At 32.1% G+C, this 14,529-nt stretch overlaps 1 protein-coding gene across 3 annotated transcripts; it reads left to right on the plus strand.

Moving 5' to 3' along the window:
• The first annotated feature begins 1,114 nt into the window (after positions 1-1,114).
• On the plus strand, positions 1,115-13,688 carry LOC127728722 (uncharacterized). 3 transcript variants are annotated; one of them, XR_007994335.1, is made up of 7 exons: positions 1,115-1,264; positions 5,641-5,742; positions 7,767-8,023; positions 8,392-8,575; positions 9,245-9,421; positions 10,718-11,689; positions 12,495-13,688. XR_007994335.1 is itself a non-coding variant. In XM_052236376.1 (6 exons), exons 2-6 carry the CDS (start codon positions 5,670-5,672, stop codon positions 11,242-11,244), a joined length of 1,218 nt encoding a protein of 405 aa, XP_052092336.1. In that variant the 5' UTR covers positions 1,115-1,264; positions 5,641-5,669; the 3' UTR covers positions 11,245-13,688. The 3 variants fall into 3 exon arrangements, 1 of the variants encoding a protein (XP_052092336.1); XR_007994341.1 differs by having other exon boundaries at positions 12,656-13,688; XM_052236376.1 differs by having other exon boundaries at positions 10,718-13,688.
• Positions 13,689-14,529: the final 841 nt, after the last annotated feature.

Genomic DNA, 14,529 nt, shown 5'->3' on the forward strand with positions numbered 1-14,529 from the left:
TTTGAACTTATAGGTTCTGTATTGTCGGACAAACTATTACGGTATATATGTTAGGTTTCTTTGTCCATTAAAGTCAGTAATTAGTTGCTCATAATATACATAAAAAGAATAACAAGAAGTAACAAATATATAAGACAATATAACAAACCACACCAGCATATTAGACAATATAACAAACCACACCAGTATATTAGACAACACACACAATAGACTGAGAAATATCATTAACTCCTTTGATCGAAAGCATTTCTGCATCAAATGCTAAGTTCATTTATTAAAAGTTTCTATCAAATTCCAAGTACATGTTTATTTTCTATGCATCCATGCGCTTCAATGAAAGGAAGGAACGTTCTAAAAATTTCGCAAAAAATATCCGCCAAACCGGTGTTAGCGGGGTCGCCGTGCGCCTGGAATGAGATGCGACATTTGATCCGTGTTGAAGATGAAGAACGGAAATTACAGAATTGTTCCTGTGCTTTGGATTTTTTCATGTGTGTTGGGGTTTTGTTTTATGAATTAAAAAAAACATTATGCTTTCTTTTTAGAACATAAATTTTGAATTTTATATAGATCGAAAGGCAAATGGTGTTAATGAAACGATATATAAAACTAAAAACATTCAAGGTTCATTGATCGATATTATATAGTGTATCAACTACCTAAATATAATATTTTTCACTCTTTGCAATATTTTGACCCGAGCTGTATCGATGATTAAGTGCACATTACGATTAAAGATATATTTTCACAATCTCTTCTTTGTTGAACTCAACTTAATAAAATTATTAGATTTTACACGAGATAAATACTTCAATAACAACGCCAAGGATACTCATTCGTCCACTTGAATAATTATTGAAATCTTTACATTTTCATCAAACTCTTTAAATCATAATATTCGTTTCCTCTCCCATTGTTAAGAAAAGGATAATATTTTCTTTCCCCTGGCGGAAACTGGGGAAAATTTATCAACACTTTCTAAAACACCTTGAATCGATTATCTATTGTGCATTGCTTTTCTGTTATTGATTTTTAAAAATTGCGTCGACTTCATCAATGTGTCAGAAATAAGAGAAAATTGATGTTAATTGATTAATAAATAAAATGACAACCATGGCGAGCCCCACAGACATTTCTAAATAACGAATCAAAAGCCGGATGGCATCTGTTGGAATAATATTTGGGTCAGAAAAGCGCGTACGCTTCCATTGATCTGTTTTTGTTGGGTTTATTAGTTGACGTACATTCCTAATTTCAAAGCAAGGTAAGATTTTTAAAATCATTCGTTGAATTTCAAATATCGAATTTTAGTAAAAGGCTATGTATGAAAAAAATACCGTACATATATTATGTAAATGTTTAACGCATATCATGCTGCAACAGCCGGTTTGAATATTAATTTGTGAAGAAAAAACAGAAATACAGAACAAATACACAAGGGTTAATTTTAATTGAGCGAATGCCTAAAAGGATGGCAATAAGATAACGTAATGGAAAAACTGCATAATGTACCAAGCATAATTTTATCGATGTCCTTTATGATAAACGTTTTGACATTTGCAAATGTTATTCTAAGTATGTATTTGATAGTTTAATTGCTAAACTGGTTATCACTCGGGTTATCACAATTATTTCTGATATGAACAATCAAATTACATGTATGTGATTTCAGGGCGATACAATGAAAGTGTTGTGCATTACTACAAAGTTTCGCTCTTGACAACATAAAATCCTTTCAACACTACTACTTAATCTTATTTTAATATTGATAGATTTGGAATAGATCACCAAAATGTCGGCAGGTGGCGACATTGTATATTTTATTATTAAAGCACATCATGAACTATAATTTCTCAAACATTAACAACAAATTGCAGAAATAAAGTCTTATACCTTGTACATTTACTTCAGAAAAAATAATTTAGATCTGTTATGAATTTATATTATTGTTTGAAAGGAGCACAATACTATCATGACTATTATTATTGCATATAGAAAAGGTCAAATCTGAATTTGCATCGTATTGAAGGTCAATTATGATGACTGAACCAGTCGGTAAAATAAAAGTTCAGAAGTTATTTTTCTACTTTACGTGATAGTAGGTATACAATTGGTTTACCACAACAATGACTACGATGCTTTGAAAAGAGTTGTTTTACTTTTTACATGATTTACCAAATAAAAAGACATTAGGTGTTTTATTGAGGACTTGTTATATTGGTCTAATTACTAAAGTTTGTCACAGTTTTAAAAGAAGGCCGAATGCAGAAAAAAAACATGCCATCACTGAAATATTCAAATGTGAACCGATCGCAGTAGTTGGATTCTTTTTACCATTCTTCAGTAATTAAAGATATATTATTGTGAAGATTAAGAATTTGAATGTCCATCATCGACTAATCGACAGGGTAGAAAAACAGCAATTGATCTAAAGAGTCAATAAGAGATGATACTGTATTCTGCAAGGGAGAAACTTATCTATTGATAAAGATGTACTGATTCTGAATTGTTGTATAGATAATATATTTAGACACATCCGCCTATCAACATGATCAAAGTAATGACATAAAAATAAAAAAATCCGAATCAGAAAGTAATTATAAAAAGTAATAGCATGTTAATTTAGAAAATCAATTACTTGTAACGATGAACAGTCAAAATGCTTCTTTCATGTAAGTTTTAATCAAGTCGTAAAGTTCTTCCATTTATTATCCCCTTTCTCTTAGTTTGGTGAAAGATTTTATCTTCTTGATTATAGATAAGCATGTGAAATCGATACCAAAGACTAGTTTCAAATTACATATCTCAGCAGGGCACTGATCGAACGCTATTTTTGTAGGAAAGTTTAGAATGTATATCTTTACACATGTAGAATTTATATTTAATGGCAAAACGAACCCAAACAAATGAAGCAATCAGTAGTAGATCTACACAGTGAGCCGACTGAATTGCCATGACCTCAGTTATGCTACATAGATTATGATGGAGTTTCTAAATTATAATGAATTATTTAATTTTTTTTGCAAAGAGGAACTCGAATGTTGATATATTGAAACATGTCAACCAACACTTATTTATTAATTTTGATCTAAAATGTCTTCAGATCAAAGACATGAAAAATGTGAAGAAACCCACACCCCGTCCGATGGATACACAATAAATGTATTTTTGCCGGAAGACGTGCATCAAATATTCTTTAAATATGTTCTTACATAGCAACACAAGCCTTGGAGTGCCTCATTGTATTGATTTTGATCACCTTTTTCCTTGAAACAAACTCAATGAATTTAGATAGAATTTCATCCAAGAAAGTATTGGTAAATTTGTTTGGTGTATGAAATGCCTTTGTTTGATCGAATCAATCATCCGAGTTTTGCTTTTACGGAAATTATCATTGGGTGTTCGTATAAATTGAAAAGATGTACATTGAACTGTAATGTGGAAAAAATTGATCGGTTGCTTTATACTCAATATTATAATAGAAAAAGTGATAATATAAAAAAATACTGCAGTAGAGAAGGTAAAAAGCGACTTATTTTCATGGGACTAGCGAGGTATTCATGTTATCGGATGATATTGATCATAAAATTATCATGGTTGACAGGTTTTCTTTCCACACCGGTTGTACATACGGTAAACAGCAGATGTTCAATGTCGTAGGATGACTACAAGGAGATATCGATTAAAACCAGTGTAAAAATGGGAATATCAAGCACTTTCGGATAATTGGTGATGATCTATAACCCAAATATCCTAGACACTAGAATAACACAAATGTCATGGCCATTGGCGAAAAAAAGATTAACAGTTAATATATATGTATAGATTATCGATTAGATATTACAATAGCATATCCTCTCAGCAGCAACATTGAATATATTTGCTCATGATCAATTATTCGAACTTAAAGAAGAAATATGAAAAAAATATTGACTGTCAAAACACTTCAAACGGGCTGTATCTGAAAGATATGCAGATAAACCACTCGTTAGCAACCTTGCTGAATTTATCGATATTTTACTGTAGATGATCATGACATTCGATAAATGTGTGTTTTATGTGCATTAGGGGATACAATTGTGATTAAATTTCTGTTTGAAATCATAATGAAGTCTGTATGTCCTATTTGATATCACAGAAAGTTTAGGCCGCAATGCATGGTAACTATAGTAATAAAACAATAAATCTGTTAACCGCCGATTGTGACATTGCTATATCCTATAATATAAAGTTAATTTTTGTGGTTGATTTCGATACAGGTCACACATTTGAGCTAAACTGCCTGTATATACATTGTCGGTTTCCTTCGAATAAAAAAACACACGGGTTTAAGCTCACATGGTCCAAACGGCTGCACTCACGTCCATAAACTTTTCTTGAATACAAATCTCCTCGGAAACCGCTTTATGGACTGTAAGTTAAGTTTGTCTGTATTGTCTATATGATGAGGTCTACTATTAACGGAGACATGACACGATTTTCAATTTTTGTTTCAAAATTTTTTTATGCATAATTTTCCCATAAAATACATCGATAGCAATATAAGTGTCAAAAATTTGGTAACTATATATATATGTATTTTAATGATCTTTAATGCAACGATATATCGACCTATTAATAATTAACCTGAACATTTCAGAAAATCTGTTGACCTGTTTTGGAGTTATTGCCCTTGAAATATATTTTTTTTCATCTTCCGTTGTTGTTTTTTTTGCTGTTATCTTGAAAACATTAGGAACTAGGTTATTAGTGTAAATTACAAAAATTATCAGAAATACAAAAAATAACCAGTGTGTGCAATTGAGGATCCTCTTAAGGAAACTGACACTTTTAAATAAAAATTGAGAATGGAATTTAACCATGTAAACGATACAGGCATAGGTGATCCTCTTGTTATTTATTTTTATTTTCGCTATATATCATTATTTTGAATATGTATAAGTATATTCTTGGAGATTCGACCATCTTTATATGAAAACGAAAGACAATTGACGTTGAAACTTCCTGTAATTTTGATTGATGGTTTCTTTTTAGTTTATTTAAAACTTTTAACAATATACAAACGGGCAGTAAATTTATATTGACCGGGACCACTACTTGCAGAAAATAAGGTTGCGATGGGTAGGATTAGTAATCTAGCGTTCCAATAGATCAATCACAGTTATTGTGAGCAGGTAAATGGACTATTTAATGTACAAAGAGCGTGGCATTTAATTAATAAGACTTGAAGTGATTGACATTAAATAAGTTTAAAAAAGACTGCACACATTTATCCAGTGCACCCCTTGGACTGATTCCTTGCTGTCTGAGAGAAAAAGTTCAAGAACGCTCTATATAAAGTACGAAGAAAAAAATGCAGCAGTCTACAGAATAAAATATAATTCATGACACAAAACTGTGCGGTATACGGAACTTAATACATTATTTAAGTGGGGTCATTGGAAGATATCTATACTAATAAACTGTTACCTGATACGGTTTAGTATACATACTAAATGTTGATAAATGTTGCAGTTATTTACATGCTGTTATATTAATTAATTTGCCTATATACATTGTGATGTAACAATCGAGAAGTAATATTATAACACAAGTATGCATCATTTAATGTAGAAGATTAACACTTTTTGTCATTTGTAGATCAGTTTCCATTTATCCGAGTACAAAAGATGGCTGATGTCAAGGGCTTCGAATTTGTTTTACTTATTGTCTTTTTGATGATATGTCACGTTGAATCACAAGGTAAGAAGAATATTTAAGGCTGCTTTAGTATAGAAATGAAAAGTTATGTATACTCTTCTGTGACGACCTTTCGGTCTCGTCTTGTCGGCTGGGTAATCGTTCATGATTGAAAAAGTGCTAAAACTATGAGGCTACAACTCGCAGTCAACTATGCAATTTTCACCTTGTACAATTTTGGCTGATCTATATCTATTCAGGCCCATTTGGTTTTAGAAATATACTCACAAGGTTTTATAAATGGCTCCCAAAACTAAAGTTACGAACGTTTCTGACGAAGATTATTCCAGAAAAAAAACCATATTGTGTTCTGGTCTGTAACGTAAATATGTTTTTTGATTGAGTTAAGCCTTCCAATTGATATTTTATAGTGTGTCTTTCTATGTTGTGATGTAATACTATTGTTTCAGAAAAGGGAGAAGGTTTGGTACCATTAAAACGTTTAATCCCGCTGCAAATGTTTGCACCTGTCCTAAGTCAGGAATCTGATGTACAGTAGTTGTCGTCTGTTTATGTAGTTCATACGTGTTTCTCGTTTCTCGTTTTTATATAGATTAGACCGTTGGGTTTCCCGTTTGAATGGTTTTACACTAGTAATTTCTGGGGCCCTTTATAGCTTGCTGTTTGGTGTGAGCCAATGCTCCGTGTTGAAGACCGTACCTTGACCTATAATGGTTTACTTTTATAAATTGTTACTTGGATGGAGAGTTGTCTCATTGGCACTCATACCACATCTTCCTATATCTATTTACCCTGTATCAAGATGATCTGCAGGTAATTGTCAGTTCTTTGATATTTTTTTATATGAAAACGACTGCTTTTTCTTGATACTTTAATCATGGTAATGTCTCGTGTTGACATACCCGTTGCTTTTTATATTTTAACTATAAAATAATCACACAAATCCCCAAGCTTAAACATGAATAGTGTCCTTGTAAATAACTCCATCCACCAAAGGCGTCGAGTAAAATACATTTATAAAAACAAAACAACGAAAATTTAAACTTAAATACGAATTTTGTTATCGTTGCACACTGACAGATAGTAATATAGTTCCCATGCATTAAATTTCACGAAACTGATGATTAATGAACATGGAAGAAGATTCAATAAAAACATAACCTTTATTTGAAGAGGATAACCTCATTAACATAGCTCAACTTCCTGAGGGTCCTGAAAACATCCCGAATATACACAAGAAATACAACATTAGATAAACTACAATATTTAAACTAATAAATGCATATTCATATTATCATTTACAATAAATGCTCAAAGTATTAGAATAGAATAGAATATTTTTATTTCCCAAATTACAGGGCCCATAGAGGGCATAAAATCAGATACAATTGATCTACATAATTGGTAAAAACAACAATAATAGTCACTTGAAAATATATATTTAGTATAATAGCATTGGTCAGAATCAGAGCCAAAAACCACATATATCTTGTGAATAAAAGAATAAAATTGCATTATATGCATTCATTCTCAAATCATTTACTTGACTTAGTGTCTATATGCATACCTGATCTCCTTAATTCAAAACAGTCACAAATATAACAGCCCAGTTTTTCCATAAGAGTTACATTTTCTTGAGTCAAGAGCCATAAAAATTTAGAAGATTTATTTAAATTTTTAAAATTATAACAATTGTCAGATATGTATTGAAAAAAGTCTTCCTTTTGAGCATCATAAAGAGGACATTCTAACAAAAAATGAAGCTCAGAAAGTATTCAGAAACGAAACTACTCATTAAAAAGAAATTACAACATTAATCATTAAAATCTTTTAAAGATTTGTAATCTTTTACTTCTGATGGCAATTTATTCCACATTTGTGCACCAGAGTACATTTAAGTTTTCTTCATGCAATTGGTCATTTGCTTTGACAGGTGCATGTAAAGATTTATTGTTAAAGGAACGTATAATTTATTATTTTGAATATTAACATACTTGTATTAATTTTCCTTTATGTAAAGATTTGAATACCAGAATAGATACAACACTTTAGTCCTTCTTTTTCAGTTACACACAAGTTAGACAATTCAACAGATAATGAATGTAATAAGATATTTACAATTCACCCAGATGAAGAGATCATATTGACATCCTCAGGGAGAGCACCAAAAGCATTCTGTACGGCTCTAGTGTACGCTCTGGGAAAAGGTAACAAAAAATGCCATGGAATGTGTATGTCTGTCACTTCCCAGTTTATAGATCTTTGTGATGCAAAGGTCCAGTTTACAGGGATGGATTTTGGACACGAGGATGATCCTTTACGGGTAAGCATCTGATGATAAATAAAATATTTAAAAAAAATAGTATCTATACTAACCTGAATTCGTTTTACAAAGGAACATATTTTTTATTTACCATTAAATTTGTCATTACTGGATGTTGTCAATATTCATTATGTGTTGCATGTTAGACACTCAATTAGGACTAACATAAGTTTATTATACTTCTGTATCATATCATATAGGACAGGGGTAACATAAGTTTTCTACTAGGTAAACTGTACTTAACTTAGTTTGTATTTTGGTTTTTGGGGGTATGTTGGGTTGCAGTTCAACAGTGATTAATTTGGTATTTGGAAATAAGTGGTTTATTTTTTACTTGACCAATAATTGCATACAAATACCAATTCCAGGAGCTGAGTTGTTTCCATAAACTACCAACGGAATGGTGCTTCCAAACTAACACCATGACGGTTGAAATCGTAGAAACGCATTTCTATGCATTTCAAATGAAGAAACTGAGCTACAATTTTAGTGTAAAAGTTTCCCCAGTCTGTGATGATTCTCCATTTGGTAAAGACATACAAGCCAGGGAAGGTACGTTAAGTGAGGTGTCATGGTATTTAACATAATTTATACAAACTTGACCAATTCAATCAATTCTAGTTTACAATGCTTATCTTCTACTGGCTGTGATTTAATCATAGTAACGTAAAAGATCAGTGAAGAAGTTATTCACTTGTTCACAAATAATAATGATTTGCTCACTCAGTTTTCTCGGGTGAGATTTACCGGATTTTTTTCCACTGTTCAATTTATCACAATTCAGTAATGTACCATTCCAATCCTCTCTTTGTAGAGGGCTAGCACAAAGGTATCATCTCAATAGTAGTCAGCTGATGACTCGCAGTTTTTAGCAGAAGATACGTAACACTAACTCTGTAATTTACATCTTTTGGACTGAAGACTATTTAATGGACAGATAAATCACATTTCCGTAATTAAACAAAAAAACAGCTAACTTATATACTAGTATTATTATCAAGTTATTGTAGTAAATACTCATGGACGATGCATCAAGTATATACACATTATATATATATATACAATCTGATATTTTCTAAAGGAAAATAAGATATATTGAGTGAATGTTGGCAAGATCCTTTTTCATTTGATGAATCCTTGTCTTGTGGTCCCTGATGGAAAATTGTTCTCATTGAAAATCATACCAAATCTCCTTATTTTTATAGTAGGTTTATTTTTTAGATGCACGTAAGGCAAGCGAAGCAGGTGCCCGAAGCATGGCAAGAATCCATGGAATACTGGTTGGTGTATGTCTAGCTATTGTATTCCTGATTGTTCTCCTGATTACATGGTGTTACTACAAGAACAAACCATTCGGAAGAGATATACATAATTATCCAACTGCTCATGTCCGTAAAGGTATATAATAACATCCTCATATTATTATATATTTTGTTATTTATTTTGCTATCAGTTTGTATAGACTTCATCCACATGTTAAACTGATGCTAATTATTTTAAATTCAAAGTTTTGCGTAGGTATCAGAATATATGAAAATAATAATATTCCCGTGTCTCATTCAGTGATTTCTATTATCAAAAGTCTGATAATCTTGAAATGTCTATTTGTCATTCCAAATCATTCATATCTTCTTGGTATATGTTTTGTCAACATTTACACCGAAGAACACATCGATCATTTGTGGCTACGATCAGCAGAACATATCCAACCAGCGGAACATATCCGTGATCATCTGTGGCGCAGATAGTCCATAACGGTAAAGTAGATCAGGATTGCGTCGGTAAAATATTTGAAGTTTGAAGAGATGACTTCAACTTTTCTATTAAGTACTCTTGGTTCAATAGCTTCCTTTATAAATGAACAAAGTCGGTCGTTAAACAACTTAATACCTTTCATCACAACTTCGAGACTTTGTGTTTCTGTTATAATATATAGATATAAGAAGATGTGGTATGAGTGCCAATGAGACAACTCTCCATCCAAGTAAAAATTTATAAAAGTAAACCATTATAGGTCACAGTACGGTCTTCAACACGGAGCCTTGGCTCACACCGAACAGTAAGCTATAAAGGGCCCCAAAAAATTACTAGTGTAAAACCATTCAAACGGGAAAACCAACGGTCTAATCTATATAAAAAACGAGAAACGAGAAACACTTATGAACCACATCAACAAACGACAACTACTGAACATCAGATTCCTGACTTAGGACAGGTGCAAACAAATGCAGCGGGTTTAAACGTTTTAATGGTACCAAACCTTCACCCTTTTTCTGAAACAATAGTGTAACATCACAACATAGAAAGACACACTATAAAATATCAACTGAAATAGCTTAACTCAATCAAAGGACATATTAACACCATTGAACATACACTGAACAAATAAATTTGACCTATGACACAATGTAAATACAAAATAAATAGACTAAGGGAAGAATAATAAAAGTAACATGTTATATCGGTAAGAAATGTTAAACAATTAAAGAAAAACAATTTGCTCGAACAAAAATACCATCCATTTGCAATAACTTTAAACACAGGTAAATGAAAATAATTTTGTTGTTAGGTATACCTGTACAGTACCAATAGAGAAAGGAAATATTTTTACAAAATAAATAATTTTGAATACAAAATGAATAATATAGTTCAGATTTGTTAATATTAATGCTATGAAATTCACGTTTGTTGCAGGACCAACGTTTGCAGGATTTAAAGCAAAAATGACATTTCATAAAGCACAAAGTCCCGACGAGGGTGCAAATGAGACAAAACCAAAAAAGGAAAAGAAGCGCAAACATTCCAAAGATGAAGCCTCGTTGGAAAATGAAGAAGCAAAACCAAAGAAGAGAGGAGGCCTTAAGTTTCTAAATAAGCTCAGGTCTAACAGGGCAGAAGAGGTTCCATTAGTAGAAAAGAAAGATGATAAAGACCCAGCAAGGGTTGCAGAAAAAATTGAGGACGAAATAAATGAAATACTAGAAGATGAGAATGTAGATAACAAACTAGAGAAAGATAATAGATCAGAACACAATAGGGATACGGAAAAAGACGCTGAAAAATTTGGAAATGACACAGAAGATACTAATAAACCCGATCTAGGAGAACCAGTTGAATCTGGTGATAAAGAGGATAAAACCAGCAGTGAACCAGTTCCATCTGTAACAGTTACAGCTGCGGGTGAAAATGACAGTAAAAATGACAGCAGTGATGACTCGTGACTAGCGGAAATTCTAGAGAAAACTAAGCAATTTTAATACTTGTAGAGGTGTTGTTTAGTACATAGCGCCTAGATGAAATAGTATGCATACGAAAGAAATGAAAAGTATATACAAATAATTCTATTTACGTACGCATAGAATGTGAAATCCCACTGATAAAGAATAAGGTAGAAAATCAGCTCACATTCAACAACACGAGCTTCACTGATATTATATAGTATTGTTAAAGTTGTTGGTAAACAAAATCATTGGATCATAGGTTCAGAATAATGTACGCAAATAGTAATTTACCTATTTATGCCCCCGCCGTAGCGGAGGGGGCATTAAGTTTTATCCTTGTCCGTCTGTACGTACGTCCCAAAATTGGTCTCCGTTCTCTAACTTTTGTTTGCCTCAACCAAATGTTATGAAACTTATACACAATGCTTATTATCACAAAACACAGGTCAACTTTGAATTTCGGTGGCGTCACTTTTGCCGTTCTAGAGTTATGCCCCTTTACAAATGGAAAAATTGCTGAATTTTTCGTTTCCGTTCTCCAACTTTAGTTTGCCTCAACCAAATGTTATGAAACTTATACACAATGCTTATTACCACAAAACACAGATCTAGTTTGAATTTTGGTGGCGTCACTTTTACCATTCTAGAGTTATGCCCCTTTACAAATGGAAAAATTGCTGAATTTTTTGTTTCCATTCTCTAACTTTTGTTTGCCTGAACCACATGTTATGAAACTTATACACAATGCTTATTACCACAAAACACAGATCAAGTTTGAATTTTGGTGGCATCTTTTTTACCGTTCTAGAGTTATGCCCCTTTACAAATGGAAAAACTGCTGAATTTTTCGTTTCCGTTCTCTAACTTCAGTTTGCCTCAACCAAATGTTATGAAACTTATTCAAAACACTTATTACCACAATACTCAGATCAAGTACAAATTTTGGTAGTGTCACTTTTACCGTTCTAGAGTTATGCCCCTTTACAAATGGAAAAATTGCTGAATTTTTCGTTTCCGTTCTCCAACTTTAGTTTGCCTCAACCAAATGTTATGAAACTTATACACAATGCTTATTACCACAAAACACAGATCTAGTTTGAATTTTGGTGGCGTCACTTTTACCATTCTAGAGTTATGCCCCTTTACAAATGGAAAAATTGCTGAATTTTTCGTTTCCATTCTCTAACTTTTGTTTGCCTGAACCAAATGTTATGAAACTTATACACAATGCTTATTATCACAAAACACAGGTCAACTTTGAATTTCGGTGGCGTCACTTTTACCGTTCTAGAGTTATGCCCCTTTACAAATGGAAAAATTGCTGAATTTTTCGTTTCCGTTCTCCAACTTTAGTTTGCCTGAACCAAATGTTATGAAACTTATACACAATGCTTATTATCACAAAACACAGGTCAACTTTGAATTTCGGTGGCGTCACTTTTACCGTTCTAGAGTTATGCCCCTTTACAAATGGAAAAATTGCTGAATTTTTCGTTTCCGTTCTCCAACTTTAGTTTGCCTCAACCAAATGTTATGAAACTTATACACAATGCTTATTACCACAAAACACAGATCTAGTTTGAATTTTGGTGGCGTCACTTTTACCATTCTACAGTTATGCCCCTTTACAAATGGAAAAATTGCTGAATTTTTCGTTTCCATTCTCTAACTTTTGTTTGCCTGAACCACATGTTATGAAACTTATACACAATGCTTATTACCACAAAACACAGATCAAGTTTGAATTTTGGTGGCATCTTTTTTACCGTTCTAGAGTTATGCCCCTTTACAAATGGAAAAACTGCTGAATTTTTCGTTTCCGTTCTCTAACTTCAGTTTGCCTCAACCAAATGTTATGAAACTTATTCAAAACACTTATTACCACAATACTCAGATCAAGTACAAATTTTGGTAGTGTCACTTTTACAGTTCTTGAGTTATGTCCCTTTATAACGTTATATGCAAGCGGGGGCATCATCTGTGTCCCATGGACACAGTCCCCATTTATTTATTTCGGAAATGAATGCACCATTTTTTACCATAAAGTTAACACAAACTGTATATTTCTAAACATATTCCATGAAATGTATATTTTTGTAGTAATTAATGTTGTGTTTTTAAATTGCATTGTTAGATGGTATGCCTTAAATGTTGGTCATAGAAGTATATAGAAATCTAGTCAGTAATGTGTTCAAAATGTTTCATGACATTAGTTTAATTCTAGAACTCCAATACTCGTGAATATTAAGTCTTTATAGGAAAGTTATTAAAGGAACTGAAGTTTCTTAGATGTAAATCAATCTTGTACAGTTTCTTTTTGAAGCTTCATTGCATACTATTTTCAGGATAAATATATGTATATACAATTTTTTAATTAAAAACAATAGATGTAAAATTATTTCTACTTGGAACAAAATTTCTTTTTATTAAAGAATGTAATTTCGTGTTATGATTTTCTTGCTCTCTAAGTTGCATACATAGTGCAATCAGTAACACACAATATCACGATATGTTTCAATACAAAAACATGTACAGTCAAATCGTTTGTGGGGTTTTATCTAAAGATAAAAAACAGACGATGCCAACCACACAAAAAATAGAATATAACGAACAACACTGAAAACTATTAAAAGCAAAAGCAGCACAGTATAAATTAAAACTAGGTAGTTGATGAGCTCTTGCAGGCTAAAAAGTTGATGCTGACAATTAAATACCCGTGTTGTGTCATAATTATACAACAACCAAATTGGACTGGATTAATCATGCGAAAAACGAAAACATAAGTAGCCCAATAACGTTACAGAAAAAAGTGCACATTGTTCAAACATTTAACAAGAATTTTTATCACTAAATGCACAGAATGCAGTGAAACAACTCCGAGCTTAATTTAGGGAACAATTAGACATTAATTTCCTGCCTGTCTGGCTTTTTTTTTAATTCTAATTTATAAATACGTTAATAAAGTAATACAAATAGAAAGGAAATGTGAAATAAAACTAAAAAAAAAAACACACAATTAAAATTTGTTTAATCTGCTAAACGTGATCAGCCAAAATACTGGCTGGGGTCTCGAATTATTGAATGGTCGCCTACGACTGGAATAGCATTTGCCTTTTATCTCCCGATGCATATTTTTTTATATTCGTGTAGCCTGGTAGTTTGGAATTATATTTTAAACGGCGAGAATAAATCAAAACTCCTTTTAACATCAGATGAGATCCTGCACCTATACACGTTATCACTTCAAAGAAAGATAACTGTAGTAATCACTCAATTCAAAGAAAG

The sequence above is a fragment of the Mytilus californianus genome, unplaced genomic scaffold (genome assembly GCF_021869535.1).
Source record: "Mytilus californianus isolate M0D057914Y unplaced genomic scaffold, xbMytCali1.0.p SCAF_1, whole genome shotgun sequence".
Lineage (NCBI taxonomy): Eukaryota > Metazoa > Mollusca > Bivalvia > Mytilida > Mytilidae > Mytilus > Mytilus californianus.

Excerpts from the sequence above, each read along its gene's own strand:
- LOC127728722 (XM_052236376.1), top strand. The coding sequence starts at position 5,670 with ATGGCTGATGTCAAGGGCTTCGAATTTGTTTTACTTATTGTCTTTTTG. Across the intron at positions 8,024-8,391 it reads ACGAGGATGATCCTTTACGG|GAGCTGAGTTGTTTCCATAA; the intron begins GTAAGCATCTGA and ends TACCAATTCCAG. Across the intron at positions 9,422-10,717 it reads AACTGCTCATGTCCGTAAAG|GACCAACGTTTGCAGGATTT; the intron begins GTATATAATAAC and ends CGTTTGTTGCAG.